This window comes from Somniosus microcephalus, chromosome 8 (genome assembly GCF_052327205.1).
Source record: "Somniosus microcephalus isolate GS21.2 chromosome 8, FLI_Smic_1.0, whole genome shotgun sequence".
In the NCBI taxonomy this organism is placed as follows: domain Eukaryota; kingdom Metazoa; phylum Chordata; class Chondrichthyes; order Squaliformes; family Somniosidae; genus Somniosus; species Somniosus microcephalus.
In genome coordinates, this window is record NC_140994.1 from 190,835,233 (window position 1) to 190,859,436 (window position 24,204).

The following is a 24,204-nucleotide window of genomic DNA, read 5'->3' on the forward strand; positions in this document are numbered from 1 at the left end:
GGTGACCGTGCCTTCAGCTGCCTAGGCCCCAAGCTCTGGAATTCCCTTCCTAAACCTCACTGCCACGCTACCTTTCTCTCCTCCTTTAAGGCTGATTCTTGATCAGTACATTTCCGGCCTAATGAGGAAGGAGGCATTGCTGGCTCTGGTTCTGGGGAATGAGGTGTGTCAAATGGAGCAAGTGTCAGTAGGGGATCATTTAGGGAACAGTGATCATAGTATCATAAGGTTTAGATTAGCTATGGAAAAGGACAGGGAGCAATCTAGAGTAAAAATACTTAATTGGAGGAAGGCCAAGTTCAGTGGGTTGAAAATGGATCTGGCCCGGGTAAATTGGAATCAAAGATTGGCAGGCAAAATTGTAATCGAACAATGGGCTGCCTTTAAAGAGGAGATGGTTCAGGTACAGTTGAAGTACATTCCCACGAGGAGGAAAGGTAGAGCAACCAAAGTCAGAGCTACCTGGATGACAAAAGAGATAGAGAGTAAGATGAAGCAGAAAAAGGGGGCATATGACAGATGTCAGGTTGTGAATACAAGTGAGAACCGGGCTGAATATAGAAAGTTCAGAGGGGAAGGGAAAAAGGAAATAAGAGGGGCAAAGAGAGAGCATGAGAATAGATTGGCAGCCAACATAAAAGGGAATCCAAAAGTCTTCTATAGGCATATAAATAGTAAACGGGTAGTAAGAGGATTGGTGGGGGCAATTAGGGACCAAAAAGGAGACCTACACATGGAGGCAGAGGGCATGGCTGAGGTACTAAATGAGTACTTTGCGTCTGTCTTTACCATGGAAGAAGATGCTGCCAAGGTCATAGTAAAAGAGGAGGTAGTTGAGATACTGGATGCGAAAAAAAATTGATAAAGAGTAGGTACTAGAAAGGCTGGCTGTACTTAAAGTAGATAAGTCACGAGGACCAGATGAGATGCATCCTAGGATGTTGAGGGAAGTAAAGGTAGAAATCGCAGAGCTACTGGCCATAATCTTCAAATCCTCCTTAGATACAGGGGTGGTGCCAGAGGACTGGAAAATTGCAAATGTTACACCATTGTTCAAAAAAGGGTCTAAGAATAAACCCAGCAACTACAGGCCAGTCAGTTTAACCTCAGTAGTGGGGAAGCTTTTAGAAACTATAATCCAGGACTAAATTAACAGTCACAAGTGTGGATTAATTAATAAAAGTCAGCACAGATTTGTTAAAGGCAAATCGTGTTTAACTAACTTGATTGAGTTTTTTGATGCGGTAACAGAGAGAGTTGATGAGGGCAAGGATAGAAGCAAAAGACAGGAAGGAGAAAAGCAAAAGTGGCAGTCAGAGTAATCAAGGGTTTAAATCAAACATGGCCACAGTGATTAATAATTCTAAAAGGTCTAAGAGTGTTAAAAAAACAAGCCTGAAGGCTTTGTGTCTTAATGTGAGGAGCATTCGTAATAAGGTGGATGAATTCGTTGCGCAAATAGATGTAAACAGATATGATATGATTGGGATTACAGAAACATGGCTCCAGGGTGACCAGGGCTGGGAACTCAACATCCAGGGGTATTCAATATTCAGGAAAGAGGAAAGACAGGCAAAAAGGAAAAGGAGGTAGGGTAGCATTGCTGGTTAAAGAGGAGATTAACACAATTGTAAGGAAGGATGTTAGCTCTGATGATGTAGAATCTGTATGGGTAGAGCTGAGAAATACCAAGGGACAGAAAACGTTAGTGGGAGTTGTATACAGACCCCCAAACAGTAATGCGGAGGTTGGGGATGGCATTAAATGGGAAATTAGAGACATGTGCAATAAGGGCACAGCAGTTATCATGGGTGACTTTAATCTACATATAGATTGGGCAAACCAAATTAGTAACAATACTGTGGAGGAGGAATTCCTGGAGTGTATACGGGATGGTTTCCTGGACCAATATGTCGAGGAACCAACTAGAGATCAGGCCATCTTAGACTGGGTATTATGTAATGAGAAAGGAATAATTAACAATCTTGTTGTGCGAGGCCCCTTGGGTCGGAGCGATCATAATATGATCGAATTCTTCATTAAGATGGAGAGTGAAGTAGTTGATTCAGAGACTAGGGTCCTGAATTTAAATAAAGGAAACTACGATGGTATGAGGCGCGAGTTGGGTAGGATTAATTGGGGAATGTTACTCAAAGGGTTGACGGTGGATAGGCAATGGCAAACATTTAAAGATCGCATGGATGAACTACAGAATTTGTTCATCCCTGTTTGGCATAAAAATAAAACAAAAAAGGTGAATCAACCGTAGCTAACAAGGGAAATTCAGGATAGCATAAGATCCAAGGAGAGGACATATAAATTGGCCAAAAAAAGCAGCAAACCTGAGGATTGGGAGCAGTTTAGGATTCAACAAAGGAGGACAAAGGGATTAATTAAGAGGGGGGAAATAGAGTATGAGAGTAAGCTTGCAGGGAACATAAAAACTGACTAAAAGCTTCTATAGATATGTGAAGAGAAAAAGATTGGTGAAGTCAAGCGTAGGTCCCTTGCAGTCAAATCAGGGGAATTTATAATGGGGAACAAAGAAATGGCCGACCAGTTAAATACATACTTTGGTTCTGTCTTCACAAAGGAGGACACAAATAACCTCCCAGAGATGTCGGGGAACATAGGGTCTAATGAGAGGGAGGGACTGAAAGAAATCAGTATTTGTAGGGAAATGGTGTTAGGGAAATTGACGGGATTGAAGGCCGATAAATCTCCAGGGCCTGATAATCTACATTCTAGGGTACTTAAGGAAGTGGCCCTAGAAATAGTAGATGCATTGCTGCTCATCTTCCAAAATTCTATAGACTCTGGAACAGTTCCCATGGATTGGAGGGTAGCTAATGTTACCCCACTATTCAAAAAGGGTGGTAGAGAGAAAATGGGGAATTAGAGACCGGTAAACCTGACATCAGTAGTGGGGAAAATGCTAGAGTCCAGTATAAAAGGTGTAATAGCAGAGCACTTGGAAAACTGACAGGATCGGACAAAGTCAACATGGATTTACAAAAGGTAAATCATGCTTGAGTAATCTACTGGAATCTTTTGAGAATGTATCTGGTAAAATAGATAAGGGAGAACCAGTGGATGTGGTGTATTTGGATGTTAAGAAGGCTTTCGATAAGGTCCCGCATAAGAGATTAGCATGTAAAGTTAAGGCACATGGGATTGGGGGCAAGGTACTGACTTGGATAGAGAACTGGTTGGCAGACAGGAAGCAAAGGCCTAGAAATTCAGTGCCCTTAGCACCGATTTAGCGCTGCAATTGGCGCCGGTTCCTAAATTGCCTGGCGCCCTTCCGCGGCGGTAGACCGGTAGCGCTGCGCCGGCACCGATGACGTCATCGGTGTGCGCAGCATCCCGGTTGCCGTGGTAACCCGGCCACAAGCCGAAATTCAGTTGCGGCCGCCTCGCCAGTGGCAGCCGCAACTAAGACTCCGGCAAACGAGTGTTGCCGGAGTCTGCGCCGGCGCTTTAAGGAGGCGCGGCGGCCGGACGCTTTCCCGCCGGCCCGCAGCTCCCTCCCCGGACTTCTCCCCCCCCCCCCGGAACAGATGCAAGCCCGGCACTTGTCTGAGGTGCCGGGCTCATTTTTGATGAGATTTGCGCGGGCCGCGGCCGGGTGCAGGCAGCTCCTCCTTAACGGAGGGAGGAGGCCTGCACTTCCCGAGCCTGCTGCACCGCAGCGGGCGCCGCAGCGCCGGAATAGCGCCGCAATGCGGCGCGTTGCGCCAGTTTTCAGGTGCTAAAACCCTTCAGTAGCGCCGGCAGCCGTTTGGGCGCGGCGCTACTGAATTTTTGGCGCGCGCAAAGGGCTTTAGCGCCGGCACTAACTTCCGGCGCTAAAGCCCTGGCGCAGCGCAAACTCAATTTCTAGGCCAAAGAGTTGGAATAAACGGGTCTTTTTCCGAGTGGCAGGCAGTGACTAGTGGGGTACCGCAGGGATCGGTGCTAGGACCCCAGCTATTCACAATATATATTAATGATCTAGATGAGGGAACTAGATGTAATATCTCCAAGTTTGCAGACGACACAAAGCTGGGTGGGCGTGTGTGCTGTGAGGAGGATGCCGAGAAACTCCAGTATGATTTGGACAGGTTGGGTGATTGGGCAGATGCAGTATAATGTGGATAAATGCGAGGTTATCCACTTTGGTGGCAAAAACAGGAAGGCAGATTATTATCTGAACGGCAATAGATTGGGAGAAGGGGAAGTGCAATGAGACCTGGGTATCCTTGTGCACCAGTGGCTGAAGGTAAGCATGCAGGTGCAGCAGGCGGTTAAGAAGGCAAATGGTATGTTGGCCTTCGTAGCGAGAGGGTTCGAGTCCAGGAACACGGATATCTTGCTGCAGTTGTACAGGGCCTTGGTGAGACCACACCTTGAGTATTGTGTGCAGTTTTGGTCGCCTTACCTGAGGAAGGATGTTCTTGCCATGGAGGGAGTGCAGTGAAGATTCACCAGACTGATACCTGGGATGGCAGGAATGACGTATGAGGAGAGATTGGGTCAATTGGGCTTATACTCGCTGGAGTTTAGAAGAATGAGAGGGGATCTCATTGAAACTTATAAAATTCTATCAGGACTAGACAGACTAGATGCAGGAAGGATGTTCCCGATGGCCGGGGAGTCCAGAACCAGGGGTCACAGTCTAAGGATAAGGGGTAAGCCATTTAGGACAGAGATGAGGAGGAATTTATTCACCCAGAGAGTGGTGAACCTGTGGAATTCTCTACCACAGAAGGCAGTTGAGGCCAATTCATTAAATATATTCAAGAAGGAGTTAGATATATTTCTTAAGGCTAAAGGGATCAAGGGATAGGGGGAGAAGGCAGGGACAGGGTACTGAATTTGGATGATCAGCCATGATCTCATTGAATGGCGAAGCAGGCTCGAGGGGCCGAATGGCCTACTCCTGCTCCTTTCTTCTATGTTTCTATGTTTCAATGCGGTTGACGTGGTGTACATGGACTTCCAAAAGGCGTTTGATAAAGTGCCACATAATAGGCTTGCCAGCAATTTTGAAGCCCATGGAATAAAAGGGACAGTGGTAGCATGGATACAAAATTGGCTAAGTGACAGGAAACAGAGTGTAGTGGAGAAAGGTTGTTTATCGGACTGGAGGAAGGTACACAGTGGTGTTCCCCAGGGGTCGGTACTAGGACCACTGCTTTTCTTGATATATATTAATGACTTGGACTTGGGTGTGCAGGGCATAATTTCAAAATTTGCAGATGACACAAAAACTTAGAAGTATAGTGAACAGTGAGGAGGATAGTGATAGACTTCAAGAGGACATAGACAGGCTGGTGAAATGGGCAGACACGTGGCAGATGAAATTTAACGCAGAAAATTGCGAAGTGATACATTTTGGTAGGAAGAACAAGGAGAGGCAATATAAACTAAAGGGTAGGATCCTAAAGTGGGTGCATGAACAGAGAGACCTGGGGGTATATGTGCACAAATCGTTGAAGGTTGCAGGGCAGGTTGAGAAAGCAGTTAAAAAGCATACGGGATCCTGGGCTTCATAAATAGAGGCATAGGGCTGGATTTTGATTCTGGAGGTGTGTAGGAGGCAGGACTACAACTTTCGGGGTTGTAGTCCCGCCTCCATTGAGTTGTGGCCAACCCACTCGATTTTCACTTGATTGACCTTGTTGAGCCCGCCCAGCTGGCTCAGCAGGCCAATTAAGGGCCACCCGGCAACAGGTGACGTCACAGATTGACATTTTATCTGTCAAGAACTTTTGACAGATGAACTATCGCGTTTCACAGCTCTTTGAAGCTGTCAAACACTGACAATCTGTACTCCAAGTTAATTCCTTCCTCTCAGGCTGATTTAGAGATCTCTCCAGAACAGAAAGCTGAATGCTGCAACTTTTGACACCTCGCGGCCATTCTGCTTTCTGTGCCAGTGAGATGAGGGACTCCCGAGACCCGAAGCAAGGAAGGCTGTAAAGTAGAGCTTCTTTAAACACTTTACACACACCAAACACACTTACCTCTTCACTCATGCACCCATCACTCACCTGAACACCGGACATCTGGAACCCTGCAAGTCCTTTAGCCCAACTGCCCGCCTCGCTAACTTGGCGTGGTTTGGAGCCGTCGGGAATCCCACACTTCAGCAATAAAAATAGGGATTAGGCTAAAAACTGCCTGTTAACTACCTGTTAATAGGCAGTTAATTGGCACTAATCCCCTTCCCGCCTCGGGGAGGCGGGTCCCAGCACAGGTCGGGTATCCGCCTCCTTTGAAACTGGCATGGAGGCGGGTTGTGGGCGGGATGGGTTTGTGCCCCCCGATTTCGAGATTTTAACCCCCCACATGCCTCCAATCCCGCCTCCACGGCCCAATGAAAATCCTGCCCATAGAGTACAAAAGCAAGGAAGTTATAATGAACCTTTATAAAACACTGGTTCAGCCTCAACTGGAGTATTTTGTCCAATTTTGGGCACTGCACTTTAGGAAGGATGTGAAGGCCTTAGAGAGGGTGCAAAAAAGATTCACAAGAATGGTTCCAGGGATGAGGGACTTCTGTTACATGGATAGACTGGAGAAGCTGGGGTTGTTGAGAAGGTTGAGAATAGATTTGATAGAGGTGTTCAAAATCATGAGGGATCTAGACACAGTAGATAGAGAGAAACTGTTCCCATTGGCGGAAGGGTCGAGAACCAGAGGACACAGATTTAAGGTGATTGGCAGAAGAACCAAAGGCGACATGAGGAAAAACTTCTTTACGCAGCGAGTAGTTAGGATCTGGAATGCACTGCCTGAAAGGGTGGTGGAGGCAGATTCAATTGTGGCTTTCAAAAGGGAATTGGATAAGTACCTGAAGGAAAAAAATTGCAGGGCTACAGGGAAAGGACAGGGGAGTGGGACTAGCTGAAGTGCTCTTGCAGAGAGCCGGCACGGGCTCGACGGGCCAAATGGCCTCCTTCTGTGCTGTAACCATTCTATGATTCTAAGCCGTTCCTTAAAAACGACCTCACCTGTCCTAATACCTCCTTATGTGGCTCAGTGTCAAATGTTGTTTTATAACGCTCCTATGAGCGCCTTGGGACATTACATTAAAGGCACTATATAAATGCAAGTTGTTGTTGTTGTAAAACACTTGGATCGTGCTGAGGTCGTGAAAGACAACCACTGTATAAATGCAAATCATTCTTTCTTTCTTTAATGTACAACTCTCCCATACTGACACAGGTATGGGTCTAATATCAATTATGTACAACTCTCCCATATTGACTTGGGTACAAGTCTAGTATCAGTTATGCACTCCTGCATGCTGACACAGGTATACATGTAGTATCATTTAGTTACAACTTACTCAGACTGACACAGGTATGGATGTAGCATCAGTTATGCACAAGTCTCCCATATTGACATGTGTGTGGGTCTAATACCAGTTACATACTGACACGGTTAGAGATCTAGTATCACAGGTACACCTTTCTCCCATAACTGCTGCTGGTATTGTCACTCAGTGGGTCTCGACTGACTGGATTTGAAATTGAACCTTGTTTTCTGTTGGTTGAACAAACTATGCATGGCTGACAATAACTGAGGGCCTGACTGCTCAGCTGGTCTCTGTAGGACACATTCCTTAGGCAAAGGGATCATTTAACTGGTAAGCAACAAAAGTCACTGGTGAGGTGTGTGGGTCGCTTCATGAGGATGATAAACTACATATTTTACAGATGAATAAATTCTATTTGGACTATAAGAACATAAATAGTTTTCATGCACGTTTAACCGTTAGACGCAGTTTGGTGGTACTTTTACTAATTAGGACACAATGTGCAAGCGACGTAAATGGTATAAATTAGCTTAATCCAACGTAATCTGCATAACAAAATGGCTAGACTGCCTACTGACATTTATGCCGTAGAACAGATTTAAGATGAAAGCATATTTGGAAGGTGCAGTGTTGAAACTTTCACCGATATGAAGAAATTGTACTTTTGAGTTTTATACAATTTTTAAAAAACAGTGTGCCTAAGTGTGTGTGTGTGTGTTGTGGGGCGGGGGGGGGGGGGGGTGGGCAGCTGTAGAAGGAGACAGAGATACCCCTTCTGCAACCAAGAGCCAGCTATTCATTAAACAAGCATCCCTTAATTGGCTTCCATTTCTGCAACAATTAAATATTCCTGAAAATTAGCCAAGCTCCTTCGCCCTCCATTCAAGAGGAGCAGAGCAGAGTTGCTTGCAGGCCGTGTGAACTCCACGCCTCGTCTAGGCTGCTATGTGTGAGACGCTCACTCCATTCATAATAAACTGACAGCTTCTGTTTCTGGTGCCACAGACTGCAGTGGGGCGGGGGTTGGATTGTCCTTTCCAGAGTAGCAGGCCCGCTTCTCTTCCCTTCCCCCACCGCCAATTGCCCCCACCCCCAGCACCCCCACCCCTGCCACCCCTTTCCTTCATTAGGTTTTGGCCTGGGGCCACCAATCTCACATTATAGCCCGGAACACTGAAGGATAGAGTGACACACAGAATCGAGCCTGAGCGGGTGCTCTTTATACACAAATGTACACAGTTCCCAGGGACAATAACTGGGCCACCACTCAAAAGCAGGCTAGATTACAGTGCGCATTTCTGTGGACAAAGGCCTCTCTCTGGGTCGAGACTTTGGGGGCAGCATGTGAGACAGGCTAATGAGATCTCACGCAGCAAATCCCTCAGTAACCGCACCACGTCTTGATATTCCTCCTTTAACCCTTGGCTCGCCGAGAAACATTTACATGTTACAAACCACACGCTGCTCCCTTAGCAACCTTAAAATGGCTGTCTCCTAACCAATCCATTTCATTTATGAGATTCAGGACTTAGAGGATCCGAGTGTTTTTTTATATTAATTTTTATTTATTAATTAATATTTTGTAATATGTTAAGAAGGGGCTCTTCTAATAATTCACCTGGTTAAGGTTGTAAATAGCTGAGCTAGACAGAGCAGGAGTAGCTAAATCAGCACAGAACGGGAATCTCGAATAGCAGATCCTGAACTACATGCTTATATTCACCCTTTAACCCTTGAGTTTCATCCTTGGTCTGTGCTGGTTTTGTTTATTTAAGTCAGAGTGGAGGTGGTGGTGCTACAATTGGCCCATTGGTTATGGAGGTGAAATCAAACAGGGTTCCCATTCCTGATTGGTAGCCAGCACCAATGGTTGGAAATGCAAATGTGTAGAAGGCAGGCGAGGACAGAATAGTGCACAGCTGTGGTGCTCCCCATGGTAAAATAGGTCACCAGTACTCACTCACACATGAAGAATGAACACTTGGGCAAGTTATTGAAAGGTGACTGGTGTCCATGAAGCCGTACCCCAACGAGGAGTCAGCACTTTTAGGAAAAGAGGTGGGGAGGGGAGACAACTGGTGGCAAAAGGAGAGAAAGAAAAAAATATTGATGAGAGTTCCTTTCTCTCTGGGTGCAGTCTCTCAATGTGCTCATATCTTGTCGAACTGCTCGATTAATATGTTGCAGTTCTATAATGAACAGAGAACATTTGTTAAAATCTCACAGATCAGTTTCCTTTTCTTGCCCCTCCTTCCTGAGGTAATGACTCACATTATGATATAACGTCGATACGATAGCAAAATACTGCGGGTGCTGGAAATCCGAAATAACAACAGAAAACGCTGGAAAAACTCAGCGAAGGCCAAGGCAGCATCCGTGGAGACAGAAACAGAGTTAACGTTTCAGGTCGAAGACCCTTCGTCAGAACTGGAAAAAAAGCAGGAAAAGGGATAGATTTTAAAGCAAGTGGGGGCTGGGAAAAGGGGGAGGGGATGAAAGAACAAAAGGGAAGGTCAGAGATAGGATAGAAAGCAGGAGAGATTAAGAGACATTGAGAGACTTTAAGAGATATTCAAGGAACAAAGGATGGCTCTCGATGAAGTGTGAATGGCCCTGGCAGAATGAAGGACAGTTGCCATGTGGGAGGGAAGAAAAAAGCCCAGACGAAAGTGTGGATTAAAAAAAAAGGGAAAATATATATATGTGTGATGATAGGGCCCAAGGTTATGATCTGAAATTGTTGAACTCTATGTTGAGCCCAGAGGGCTGTAGAGTGCCTAATCGAAAGATGAGGTGCTGTTCCTCGAGCTTACGCTGAGCTTCCGTGGAACAATGCAAGAGGCCGAGGGCGGTGAGGTCTGAGTGGGAATGGGGCAGTGAATTAAAGTGACAGGCCACCGGGAGCTTGGGGTCCCCTTTACTGACTGAACGGAGGTGTTCCGCAAAGCGGTCACCCAATCTGCGTTTGGTCTCCCCAATGTAGAGGAGACCACATCGTGAGCAGCGAATATAGTATACTAAATTGCAGGAAGTACAAATAAATCGCTGTTTCACCTGGAAGGGGTGTTTGGGGCCCTGGACAGTGGGAAGGGGGGAGGTTTAAGGGCATGTGTTGCATCTCCTGCGCTTGCACGGGAAGGTGCCGGGTGAAAGGGAAGGGGTGCTGGGGGTGGTAGAGGAGTGGACTAGGGTGTTGCGGAGGGAGCGGTCCCTACGGAATGCTGAAAGGGGAGGTGAAGGGAAGATGCATTTGGTGGTGGGATCACGCTGGAAGTGGCGGAAATGGCGGAGGATGATCCGTTGAATGTGGAGGCTGGTGGGGTGAAAGGTGAGGACAATGGGAACTCTATCTTGGTTCCGGGAGGGAAGGGCAGGGGTGAGGGCAGAAGTGCGGGAGATAGAACGGGCACAGTCAAGGGCCATGTCAACCACAGTAGAGGGGAATCCTCGGGTGAGGAAAAAGGAAGACATGTCGGAAGCACTGGTATGGAAGGTGGCATCGTCAGAGCAGATGCGGCGGAGACGGAGAAACTGGGAGAATGGAATAGAGTCCTTACAGGAGGCGGGGTGGGATAGTGAATAGTCCATAGTGAAAAGGAGGCAGTTGGGGACGGGAAACTGGAAACTGTTAAAGTGGCGGAGGGCATCGAGGTAGCTGTGGGAGTCAGTGGGCTTGTAGTGAATGTTAGTCAATAACCTATCCCCAGATGTGGAGATGGAGAAGTCGAGGAAGGGAAGGGAAGAGTCGGAGATGGACCATGTGAAGGTGAGGGAAGGGTGGAAATTGGAAGCAAAGTGAATGAAATTTTCTAGTTCAGGGCGAGAGCAGGAGACGGCACCGATACAGTCATCAATGTACCGGAAAAAGAGGTGAGGGAGGAGATCCGAGTAGGACTGGAACAAAGAGAGTTCCACATATCCCACGAAAAGGCAGGCATACCCATGCGGGTACCCATAGCAACACCTTTGATTTGGAGGAAATGAGTGGAGTCAAAGGAGAAGTTGTTCAATGTGAGAACAAGTTCAGCCAGGCGGAGGAGGGTGGTGGTGGATGGGGACTGGTTGGGCCTCTGTTCAAGGAAGAAGCGGAGCGCCCTCAGGCCATCCTGGCGGGGGATGGAGGTGTAGAAGGACTGTACGTCCATAGTGGAAAGGAGGCGTTTGGGGCCGGGAAACTGGAAACTGTTAAAGTGGCAGAGGGCGTCAGAAGAGTCGCGGATGTAGGTGGGAAGAGGCTGGACAAGGGGAGAAAAAATAGAATTGAGGATAGGAAGAGATAAGTTCCGTGGGGCAAGAACAGGCTGAAATGATGGGTCTACCAGGGCAGTCCTGTTTGTGGATCTTGGGAAGGAGGTAGAAGCGGGCTGTGCGGGGTTGGGGAACTCGTTTTGAATACCTCTTAATGTCTCTTCACTTCTTTTGTTCTCTCCCAGGCCTGCCTTTTGATCTATTTCATTTCCTTTCCAGTTTTGAAAAAGGGTTAGACCCGAAACGTCGACTCTATTTTCTCTCCACGGATGTTGCCTGGCCTGCTGAGTTTTTCCAGCATTTTCTGTTGTTATTGGAGAACTATGAGGTTGGCGGCCGTGGGGGGAAGATCTCCAGAGGAGATGAGGTCAGTGACAGTCTTGGAAACGGCGGCTTGATGTTCGGTAGTGGGGTCATGGTCCAGGTGGAGGTAGGAGAAAGTGTCGGAGAGTTGGCACTGGCCACAGCAACCCACCGTACCTCAGCCAGTACAGGAGTGAAGTCCAGTTCACCAGCCAGTAAAGGAGCATTATTTGATCCAGAACTAGTTTAAGTCAGAATTAACTAAGATTAATCCTTCCCAGTCTATAAGGCTTAGTACGATACCACATAGTGTATTTACCCATTGAGCCATTGGGAGAGCTCTGATGGAGAATTAGCCTGATCTACATTGCCATCTAATATTAAATGAATACCATTCTATTGGTCTTACCTGGCTTAGTGGTCTTCTCTTCCAATTGCGAAACCGTGGGCCTCGACACAGTGAGCGTAATGAAGGTGAACAAGTAGAGACACAGCTTGTACAGCGCGTGGCTCATTCCTCTTCTTTTGGTTGAAAATCAAAGGAATGATAAACCCTCCAAATCTTCGTATCTCAGCTGCTCTGGACACTCATTGGTGGTGTTGGGGGATGGAGGGGCCCCCAACTCTTTGTATCTCAGCTGTTCTGTGCACTCATTGGCGGGGGTCTTTGGATCAGTTCTTCAATTGCTGACAGCCTGCTGGAAAAGAACGTAAAATGATCAGTACCAAATAAATAGCTCTCTCCGTGAACATGGTATTTCCACCAAGTACCTTGGAGGTGAATGCAGCATTACTTTGCACACCACGCAGACTGAAACAGTTGAGCCTCCCATCTGCAGTGTTTTAGTGATGGGTCTGTCCAACTGGTCCTGGTAGGCTTATACAGTAGTAGGTTTATATTCATGATCTCTGGTTGTCTACTGAATTGGCGGTGGGGGTGGGGGGGGGGGTGCGGTGGTGGCGGGATGGGGGAAGAAGAAGAAAGAGAAGGAAATAATTTGTGTTGTTTCATGGCCCATGCTTATCTCATTGGGATCAGACTTTGTCTCTATGAATACCTGAGAAGATATCAAGGCTTCTCAAGCTCAGCTCCCTTCTCTCTTATTACTGGTGTCTACATGAGATTACCACTGACTAGTCTAAATAGGGGAAATTATCAGTAAGTGTGTCTGACACTGCACACAACTTTGTCACAAACTGTTCCTTATCTTGTAGACGTCAGTGAACACTGCATTCATCTCCAGTGCAGGATGTACAAAGCTAAACAAAACCTCGATTACTGACCCTCAGGGGTAGATTTTCATCTTCACTGCCCTGGGTGATAATGTGGCGGGCAGATCACCTACCCTTTATAGAACCCACTTGATTTTTATTCCATTGAAATCAATAAGATGAAGATTGCGGGCATGGGGGGATTCTATAAAGGGTGTGTGATCCACCCTGCCGGATTACTGCCCAGGCGGTGAAGCTGAAAATCTACCCCTCAATTTCTCTCAGCTCCTGTTTCTCTTTTGATAGTGGCTTTTTTCATGTGACAAGACCTTTGTAGTCTGTACTAGATATTTAACATACTTTCAACTCAAGAGTAAGGACATTTCTGCATTATAACTTATGTCCTACCCTACTGCGCGTAGGATCACCTGATTAACATGGATAAGGAAGTCTAGTTGACCCATCCTAGCTCATCCATTCAGAAAGACCCTACATTCTCCCCATCAAAGCACCCATCTATTTCTTAAGATTCCAATTGTTTTGCCTACAGTAACCTACCGAAAAGTTCATTCCAAGGGTTGATCATTATTATGTGAAAAGGAACATTTTTATTTGTGTCTCTTTTGCCAGTCTGTGCTACAATCGTAATGTTCCCACGCATTCCCAATCTGACTTGTATGTTTTATCACCATTCTCTTCTAAAAAAAAACCCCAGCAAAATTAAAATGAGCTAAAATAAGCTTGTATCACTTGGAAAATTGGTTCCCTTGCTGTTCAACGAGGTCAGAGCTTGCTGCTCAGGGTCCTCTAAACATACATAGCTATTTACCAATTCAGCTGTGAATCCTGGCATTGATAACAGTCTGGAAAGTCCAATGAAACATACCTGCATGCAATCTCTTAATCCTGAGGCGTGCTCACACTCTTGCATTTAGCAAATGTGCATGAAATACAGTACTGTACTACGTACCGTGGCTCTCACCTCGTGGGTCGGCATGGAGAATTAATTACTGAATTCAAGTCGGAAAATCTAGTGCAATGTACACTGACACCATTCTGTTCCTTAAGTCCATGGACACAGCATTTTACATGGTCATGACAAAAGCCCCATCGATCCTCACCCTGGACAGAAAAGCATTCTGTTTATTGATGTTTTAAAGGGACTCTTTAAATGCATGCTCCTATTGTTAACAAGGCACTGTTAGTCCCCTCATGGTTTAGTGGGCAAATACATTGGCCAATGTGGAACTCAGCCGCACACACCAGGAAGGTCCGAAGTTCACTTCCTGGTCTGTATTAATTAAATTAGGTAATCTCAGCCTGGGCAACAGGAGCAATAACTGGTCCTTGGCTGTGAAGAGGAAAAGCCAACCTGGATTTCTATGTCTGACCACTATCCAGCAACTCTTTCTTGGAAGTGCATTTATGTTGATATTGAATTAAGAAAAATGTTGGTTCGGCTGCGATGCTCCACACAGTTGAATAGCTTGTTGGAACTTACTACCGAGGCTCATGGGCAAGGTATTGTAGGGTGACTATCGCCCATGGAACTCATGACTCTGAAGCTGGGGGAGGAAACTGGAGAAAAAGGGACACTGTACAAAAGTAGGGACTGCACAGGTGGCTGAGCTAATGCAGCTCATTAAATGGATGCCACCTCCCCCTATTAACAAGGCCCTATATCATATACAATGTTCACTCACTGGACATTGTAGTGGCTTCAAGGAGTCAGCCCTGGTTTTGAAAGGGACAACATCCCCCCCACCCGCCCACCACCGACTCAAGATCACAGGAAAAGATGCTGTATGCTTGATTAGTTTCTTTAACTTGGGAGTACAACAGCAAACAGTTGTGAAAGCAGCCAATCTTAACTAACAGCGGGCCCTCTGTCCACCAAAAAGAGCGTGTCCGTCTTTCTCTCACTCTCTCTTCCTGTTGTTTTAAAGTCAGGATCCGAAAGAGCTTTGCTCAAGACAGGGGAGTAATTCTTCTATCGTCCGCTCTCACTTGTCTGGCCATCAAGGGCCATCTGTTCATTCTGCTGTTATCACAGTGTTGACAAAGAAGCCTCTTACTTTCCAACATGATTCAGAGCACAATCCCTCCACCCGCCTCTCCCCCACGCCCTTCATACACCCATCCACAAACTACCACCAACCCCTCCTGAAACCCCGAAGCCTGTGGCTCCGATACCTCAACACTCGTTGTTTATCTCTTATGTTTGTCATTTGTCTAGCATTTGTCAAGTGTCAAGTGGAATAAGACAGAGCCCTTTTTGTCAGCTTGTGCAAGCTGTTCTCTGAATAATTAGAGATAAAATCCACAGGGCATTCCGAGCTGGTTCCCTGTCGTAACCGCTAGTAGCGTGTTCTGTACTCTCCTTTTTCCTTACCAAACATGTGCCACAGTGATGTGGGCATGGACTTTGGTATTCAGTGAACTTATCTGTAGGCTCCCCTGATAGTTCAGTGAGTTTATTAAGTGAATCACACAGATTAGAAAGATCCTAGAATTGATTTTCAGCCTAGTAACAGAGCTACAATTAGTCTCCGTATGTCTGAGTGAAGAAAAGAAAATTTTGACCAACTTCTGGAGTGCATGTCGGGTGAAGACAAGGGTTGAGTTTGACTGTGATGCCTCCCACAGTTGTATAGTCTGCTAGTACTAACATCGAGTCTCAGACATGATTAATGACTACTTGGACAAGCTACTGGAGAGTACCAATACCAGGAGTCAACATCTTCAAGAGAGGTGGAAAGAAAACTGATGGGAAATACGTAAAATAACAGAATGTGAAACTGGTGCTTTACACCCAAAAACTCACTCCTCTGATCATGTGGGTCAGGTCCCTTTGATATTGATGAATTGGTACCTCGTCTCAGCCAAACCAAAGAACATCAATGTGGGGATATGTAGTTGCCCTCCTACAATGTTCCTTCTCCCTGAAGTGGCACAAAGAGTAGGTGGTACAGACAGACCCCAGACTGGCACACAGAGTAAGCAGGATAGACAGACCCAGACTGGCACACAGAGTGAGCAGGATAGACAGACCCAGACTGTCACACAGAGTGAGCAGGATAGACAGACCCAGACTGGCACACAGAGTAAGCAGGATAGACAGACCCAGACTGGCACACAGAGTGAGCAGAATAGACAGACCCAAACTGGCACACAGAGTGAGCAGGATAGACAGACCCAGACTGGCACACAGAGTGAGCAGGATAGACAGACCCAAACTGGCACACAGAGTAAGCAGGATAGACAGACCCAGGCACACAGAGTGAGCAGGATAGACAGACCCAGGCACACAGAGTGAGCAGGATAGACAGACCCAGACTGGCACACAGAGTAAGCAGGATAGACAGACCCAGACTGGCACACAGAGTGAGCAGGATAGACAGACCCAGACTGGCACACAGAGTGAGCAGGATAGACAGACCCAAACTGGCACACAGAGTGAGCAGGATAGACAGACCCAGACTGGCACACAGAGTGAGCAGGATAGACAGACCCAGACTGGCACACAGAGTGAGCAGGATAGACAGACCCAGACTGTCACACAGAGTGAGCAGGATAGACAGACCCAGACTGGCACACAGAGTGAGCAGGATAGACAGACCCAGACTGGCACACACAGTGAGCAGGATAGACAGACCCAAACTGGCACACAGAGTGAGCAGGATAGACAGACCCAGACTGGCACACAGAGTAAGCAGGATAGACAGACCCAGACTGGCACACACAGTGAGCAGGATAGACAGACCCAGACTGGCACACAGAGTGAGCAGAATAGACAGACCCAAACTGGCACACAGAGTGAGCAGGATAGACAGACCCAGACTGGCACACAGAGTGAGCAGGATAGACAGACCCAAACTGGCACACAGAGTAAGCAGGATAGACAGACCCAGGCACACAGAGTGAGCAGGATAGACAGACCCAGGCACACAGAGTGAGCAGGATAGACAGACCCAGACTGGCACACAGAGTAAGCAGGATAGACAGACCCAGACTGGCACACAGAGTGAGCAGGATAGACAGACCCAGACTGGCACACAGAGTGAGCAGGATAGACAGACCCAAACTGGCACACAGAGTGAGCAGGATAGACAGACCCAGACTGGCACACAGAGTGAGCAGGATAGACAGACCCAGACTGGCACACAGAGTGAGCAGGATAGACAGACCCAGACTGTCACACAGAGTGAGCAGGATAGACAGACCCAGACTGGCACACAGAGTGAGCAGGATAGACAGACCCAGACTGGCACACACAGTGAGCAGGATAGACAGACCCAAACTGGCACACAGAGTGAGCAGGATAGACAGACCCAGACTGGCACACAGAGTAAGCAGGATAGACAGACCCAGACTGGCACACACAGTGAGCAGGATAGACAGACCCAGACTGGCACACAGAGTGAGCAGGATAGACAGACCCAGACTGGCACACAGAGTAAGCAGGATAGACAGACCCAGACTGGCACACAGAGTGAGCAGGATAGACAGACCCAGACTGGCACACAGAGTGAGCAGGATAGACAGACCCAGACTGGCACACAGTGAGCAGGATAGACAGACCCAAACTGGCACACAGAGTGAGCAGGATAGACAGACCCAGACTGGCACACAGAGTAAGCAGGATAGACAGACCCAGACTGGCACACAGAGTGAGCAGGATAGACAGACCCAGACTGGCACACAGAGTAAGCAGGATAGACAGACCCAGACTGGCACACACAGTGAGCAGGATAGACAGACCCAGACTGGCACACACAGTGAGCAGGATAGACAGACCCAGACTGGCACACAAGAGTGAGCAGGATAAACAAACCCAGGCACACAGAGTGAGCAGGATAGACAGACCCAGACTGTCACACAGAGTGAGCAGGATAGACAGACCCAGGCACACAGAGTGAGCAGGATAGACAGACCCAGACTGGCACACAGAGTGAGCAGGATAGACAGACCCAGACTGGCACACAGAGTGAGCAGGATAGACAGACCCAGACTGGCACACAGAGTGAGCAGGATAGACAGACCCAGACTGTCACACAGAGTGAGCAGGATAGACAGACCCAGACTGTCACACAGAGTGAGCAGGATAGACAGACCCAGGCACACAGAGTGAGCAGGATAGACAGACCCAGACTGGCACACAGAGTGAGCAGGATAGACAGACCCAGACTGTCACACAGAGTGAGCAGGATAGACAGACCCAGACTGGCACACAGAGTGAGCAGGATAGACAGACCCAGGCACACAGAGTGAGCAGAATAGACAGACCCAGACTGTCACACAGAGTGAGCAGGATAGACAGACCCAAACTGACACACAGAGTGAGCAGGATAGACAGACCCAGACTGGCACACAGAGTGAGCAGGATAGACAGACCCAGGCACACAGAGTGAGCAGGATAGACAGACCCAAACTGGCACACACAGTGAGCAGGATAGACAGACCCAGACTGGCACACAGAGTGAGCAGGATAGACAGACCCAGACTGGCACACACAGTGAGCAGGATAGACAGACCCAGACTGGCACACAGAGTGAGCAGGATAGACAGACCCAGGCACACAGAGTGAGCAGAATAGACAGACCCAGACTGTCACACAGAGTGAGCAGGATAGACAGACCCAGACTGGCACACAGAGTGAGCAGGATAGACAGACCCAGGCACACAGAGTGAGCAGGATAGACAGACCCAGACTGTCACACAGAGTGAGCAGGATAGACAGACCCAGGCACACAGAGTGAGCAGGATAGACAGACCCAGACTGGCACACAGAGTGAGCAGGATAGACAGACCCAGACTGGCACATATGCAGACTCAGATTGACACACAGAGTGAGCAAGATAGACAGGCCCCAGACTCCTACACAGTGAGAAAGGCAGATAAGCCCCATATTAGCACACAGAGTGAGTCAGATAGATAGGGGCAGACTGGTACATAGAGTAGGAAAGAGAGACCCTGACAGGTACAGAGTGCGTGGAACAGATAGACCCAGACTAGCACAGAGAGTGGGACAACCAGACTCCAGAGTGGCACAGATAGTGAGCAAAATAGACAGAACCCAGGCTCATACACAATGAAAAGAATAGATAGGGCCAGATTAGCACACGGAATGAGCATTCTAGAGTCCCCTTCCTGTCCACAATCAGCCAGGGCGAGCTGTGCATACAGTGCAGTAAGATAGGTTATACTATGAGGATGAGCACATAAATATTCTGAATTAACACTTTCTCCAAGTATTCCCAGGGAAGGTATGAGCAATATGCCCTCTCCAAACAGAGATATCCCAAGTAAAGATAAACTGGAATATTACTTTAAATTAAACTGCAGGAGTATTACTAGAGGACACACAGCTTCAAACTAGTAAAAAGTAATTTTAGGACTGATATAAGGAAATTCTTCTTCACATGCATAATGATCAACATGTGGAATAAACTTTCAAATAGAGTAGGGGAGGCAAAATCCCTGGAATCATTCAGGAAACAATTGGATACTGCAATGGGGTGATGTTAGGATTTCTCTGGATGGATAAATTATGATGGGCAAAATTGCCATCCTCATCTGTAATTATCTTGTGACCATTAAACCCACATGCACCTATACGTAAACCATTAACATCAAGCATACCATCCACTAGCTTGATTGAATGCTGATTAAACCTGCCAGTGCCAAGCAACCTTGGGACTAAAGCTTACGATCACATTGTTCCTTCAAAAAACTGCCTGGGAAGATTCCCTTGTACCATACACCTGCAGTATTACAAGTACTCAATCATCTTTTAGGTCTAGGTATCTCTCTCTGTTATCACTCAAACCACATTCCCCCATTGTAAAGGAAATGTACAAACAAAGTAAAACAAACCAGCGTGATTGCATTGCCTTTGAGCTGGATTAAAAGTCCGTCATTGCAGGCCAGATACCCAGATTACAGACAATCTTAGAACACATTTAAAAAGTGTTAAACATCAACTCACTCACTGAGCATTCTGAGTCATGGAATCAAATTTAATTTTGATAATTCCAAGATATTTGCAATGCGTTTTGTAAAAAGATAGCAAGAGGAACATGGTCAGCACTGATCTATTCCCCGCAGTCAGCACAATGTAGACCAACATTAGCTGGCACTTCAAAAAAATGCCTCTTTTCTTCAAACTCTCTCACCTCCCCTCCTGAAGTCCTTTCTCAGCCCAGTTTCACAAGTACCGGTTACCCTTGAGTACCTTGCCAGATTGTTATTTTCCCAATGTCCACAAATGTACACTTCGGTCTGGGGTCAGGGGATGGGGATCAGGAGCAGGAACCCTGGAAGATTTTCCTGTCCTTAACCCAGGGGCGCAGAAGCCAAACATTATCTATTGCACTACCCGAGATGAGGAATCAAAACTGTGACGTTCCTGGTCTATATGTTCCACATACACACTACCTTAATGAGCTGAGCTATTGAGGGAGCCCCTTCATTTACTTTAAGTAAAAGTACTCCAGGCTAGGTGTGAGGGGGAACATGAAGTGAGGGAATACACCAACCTTCGACAGCACAGCCTCTCACCTCCCCACCTTCTACAAAATTGCTTTTCCAATACATTGGGTGCATTTTAATAGACATTAGGAGGTTTCTTGTAAAACCATGAGTGCATATCTCTGCTTGATTATTTATTGCACTGATTTCATTTAGGAACAGCACAAACTAACCTTGCAAGTAACAACCTCTCCCGCTACAATCACTCACATTCACATTGATAAGAGGGCTCTGCTGTACTTGCCTCTCCACTGGAGGCACCTTTAAAGAGTAATTAATATGCATTGGAAAAAGCATCATTCATGTCGAGCTCTAACTGGAGCCTACTGGCATCTGACGGGAACTATCCACTTCCTCTAAGGAAGTTGATTTTCTGAAAGTAGTCTGAATGAGTTTGAACTTTTTGATTTATAACCATCTCCTCACTGAATTCCAAAAGATCAAATCTCATTGAATTCATTCCGACCATATGGATTTCCTTATCAATGCAAGGCAATGACTTTTATAAAACTACACCAACAGTTCCTGAGCAGGGGAGCAGGATATTTCTGAGAGCTCATTTAGAACTCTCCGGCAGAAAGTAGGAAGGTTCAGAGTCTCACTACAAGTAAAGACTTAAAGTAGAGATTGGAAAGGAGCGAGATTTGTGTCCTTATGAATTAGGGTGGGAATGGGTAAGACAATAAATGTGTATGCAAGCTGGTGATTGTGAATTAGTGCATCTCTGTGTAAGATTACAGGGGGGCATTAGTGCAGGTGATGGGGACAGATGCATATAAGCAATATTTTCTAATGAGACCCATATAAGAAGTGGGATAGTGGGATTTACAGTTTGATAAAAATAACTAGGGGAAAGCTAGATAGGAAAGTGCAACCAGGAAGTATTACTTCTGTGAAATTACAGTAAATACACATAATACTAGCTTTTCCCCATCTTTTTTTCTGTTTTGAAAGCTTAACACTGTGAATGATAACATTCAGATACAAGCCCCAACAACAGCAGCTGTCCTGGGTAGAGCGTGCTGTTTCACACTGACACCTTCATGCAGAAGACTAGATAGGAACTCATTTTACAATGTAAAACACTGCAAGTTAATTTCAATTAACATTGAGTAGTAGAATGAATCAATGAAAAGGGTCTGGTAGAAATACCACAAATACATTCTTGTTAATGACTGCACACTTCTTGAAAAACTAATTCTGATGACAGTAGGGTGAACAATTTTGTTCTGTTTGGAAGGGATTCTTAATTGCAATCACGCTTATTCCCAGAATCAACATTTATTGTAGAATTAAATTTAAGATCAACTTCACTGGAAACTTTCACAGCAGCCAAAATCTTATGCTGTCATCTCTTCAGGATTCCGATTGTTTTACCCTGCTGTATACTAAACCAACCAGGTTGTAGGAAAGCAGTGTACCTCACTGCTTTCATTATTTTGATCTTGAATCTTCATGTAGCTGTAAGTAATAAATAAAACCACATTGCTACAAATAGAGAAAACAGTCAAGATGTCTTCTCAGGTGTGGCCCTTCCAATGGTTTAAGACCTAGATGACATGCCCCTTAATGCACCGTGCAATGATCTCCACTGTTCCATCGTGTTGTTGTGTGATGCATCAGGGGAATTCCTCGTAAGCGCCCTACAAATTTGAGGACCCCATGGATTCGGTATAATTGCGGACATTCTCATTCCATTTCAATACCATCTGAGTGCCCAAAACCAGATAACCACGGCATAATATTAATACATTTCTCCCAAGTGTTCTATCTAAAGAGAAGAAATAATGAACTAACGGGCGGTCTGGCTCCCCCGAAACAAGGGATTCTTTGAATTTTTACGGAAAAAGTGGGGACGGCGAAAATGCAGAGTTATGGAATCATTCACAGAAGCACTCGGCAAATCTTTCGATTTCCCATATGGCCAGTGCACCCCTGAGAATTATATACCCACAGCACAGCTGGCTGGTCACAATCTGTTGCAGGAGAGTGTGCATTCTGGTGTTTATAACACTGCATTCATGAGGCTTCTGCCTGCACAGATTTATTTACAAACACACGCACGTATATATACGCACACACACACACAAATATATATTATATACACACGCATATACATGTATCATCACCACTGCTTGCTTACTGCTGGAGACCTACCTCTTTGAGAATCTTCAGAGCAGTCCCAGGAAAATTACGAACTGTAGAAGCAGTATCTCAGACCTTGGTTAGAACGGTTGGTTGATCCATACAATGTCTCACTCCATCAAGGTGCTTGCGTGACGATGCAGGGAATTCACACACAAGTAAACCCCACCAATTGTTCTTCCCCTCAGGACACGCTGACAAGAAAGAGGCTTCCAGGAATTCGTCAAGTATCTGTACACCAGTCAGTCTGAGTCACAGTCTCAAACACATCAAAAGAGAGTCATCTACACCAATGGGAGACTGGTGTCACCGTTGCAAAAAGAGATGGGCACAAAGTCACCAAGAAGAGTTTGAGCTGAAGGATTGAACCTGAGCTCCAATAATAGTTTACAATCCCTGTCTCCAACTCTCCAGGAAAGGTTCCTTCTACTTAATGCCAGCTGGCTGATCCCAGAAAAGTTCACTCCTCTTTGGCAGTCCCAGCAATTCCTGTGAAATATAATTGCTACAACAAAAATAATTCTGCTGCAACTTGTGAACCTTTGGCACAATCAGGAGTCGGCTTCACCTGATAGCAGCTCCTTTACAGCCTTCAGACTTCATACTCTGGCGGTCACAAATGTGCTACACAGTTAAATCCAAAGTAAACAACACAAAGTTCGAGGCGGGAAGAAGGTTGTTTACGCACTTGGATTACAGAAGAAAAAGGTTTTAAGTCTAACTCTATAGCACAAAGCTGTCCTGCTCCTGTAATGGGACTGCTTTTCCCAGAGAGAAGCGCTCAGTTTGCACTCGCACTGTACACAGGAGGTAGCTGCAGAGCTCACAGCTCCCCAGCCTTTTCTCTCAGCTTTCTCTCCGCACACTGTCTGACTGAGTCAGTATTGCCAAAGCCTGTGCCCTGAAGGGGTCAGCAGCATTAGAAATCTCAATTAGCAGCTCTCGCGTTACACCCACTGTTTGCTGGAAGGTTCTATCTCTCACTCACTCTGAGGTAACAATAGCTCTTAAAGAGAGCTGAAAGAGAGGGGGTGGCTCCAATCCCCTGGCACCTCCCCCTACCCCCCAGCTCTGCACTAAAATCCTTTCACACACTAGAAGGAGAAAAGGTAGCGTTTGTCCTATCTGTGGAGAATAGGATTAACCCTTTTCAATGCAGGCTCCTCGCTGCAACAATGACAACTGCTTTCTGCTACAGTACATAGTCATTTATAAAACACTAGGACCCTCCAAGTAAAGAGACTGACAAAGAGGGAATTCTTCACATATCTTTCGTATTCAAGGGGAGCTGTGAGTGAAAGTTGACATTTTAAAAAAATATAAATAATCTTTTTTGTCATTTTTCTCTCACACACATTACTCTTCTTGCCAAGAAGCTGGTTTGGACGATGTGGAAACCCTTCCCATGCCCCACTCCTCCTTGAGCCCTGCCCCCTCTTACTGACAATCTGGTTGAGTTC

The 24,204-nt window shown here is 46.3% G+C and overlaps 1 protein-coding gene across 1 annotated transcript in view; it reads right to left on the reverse strand.

The window, feature by feature from the left end:
* Positions 1–23,635, reverse strand: part of LOC147113977 (fibroblast growth factor receptor 4-like) — a 71,021-nt gene extending 47,386 nt beyond the window's left edge. The window contains exons 1-2 of the mRNA XM_085995441.1: positions 22,757–23,635; positions 12,267–12,555 (exon numbers count right to left, since the gene is read on the reverse strand). Of these exons, the coding sequence (XP_085851567.1) occupies positions 12,267–12,372 (106 nt within the window). The 5' untranslated portion in view covers positions 12,373–12,555; positions 22,757–23,635. The remainder of the gene's footprint in view (positions 1–12,266; positions 12,556–22,756) is intronic.
* Positions 23,636–24,204: the final 569 nt, after the last annotated feature.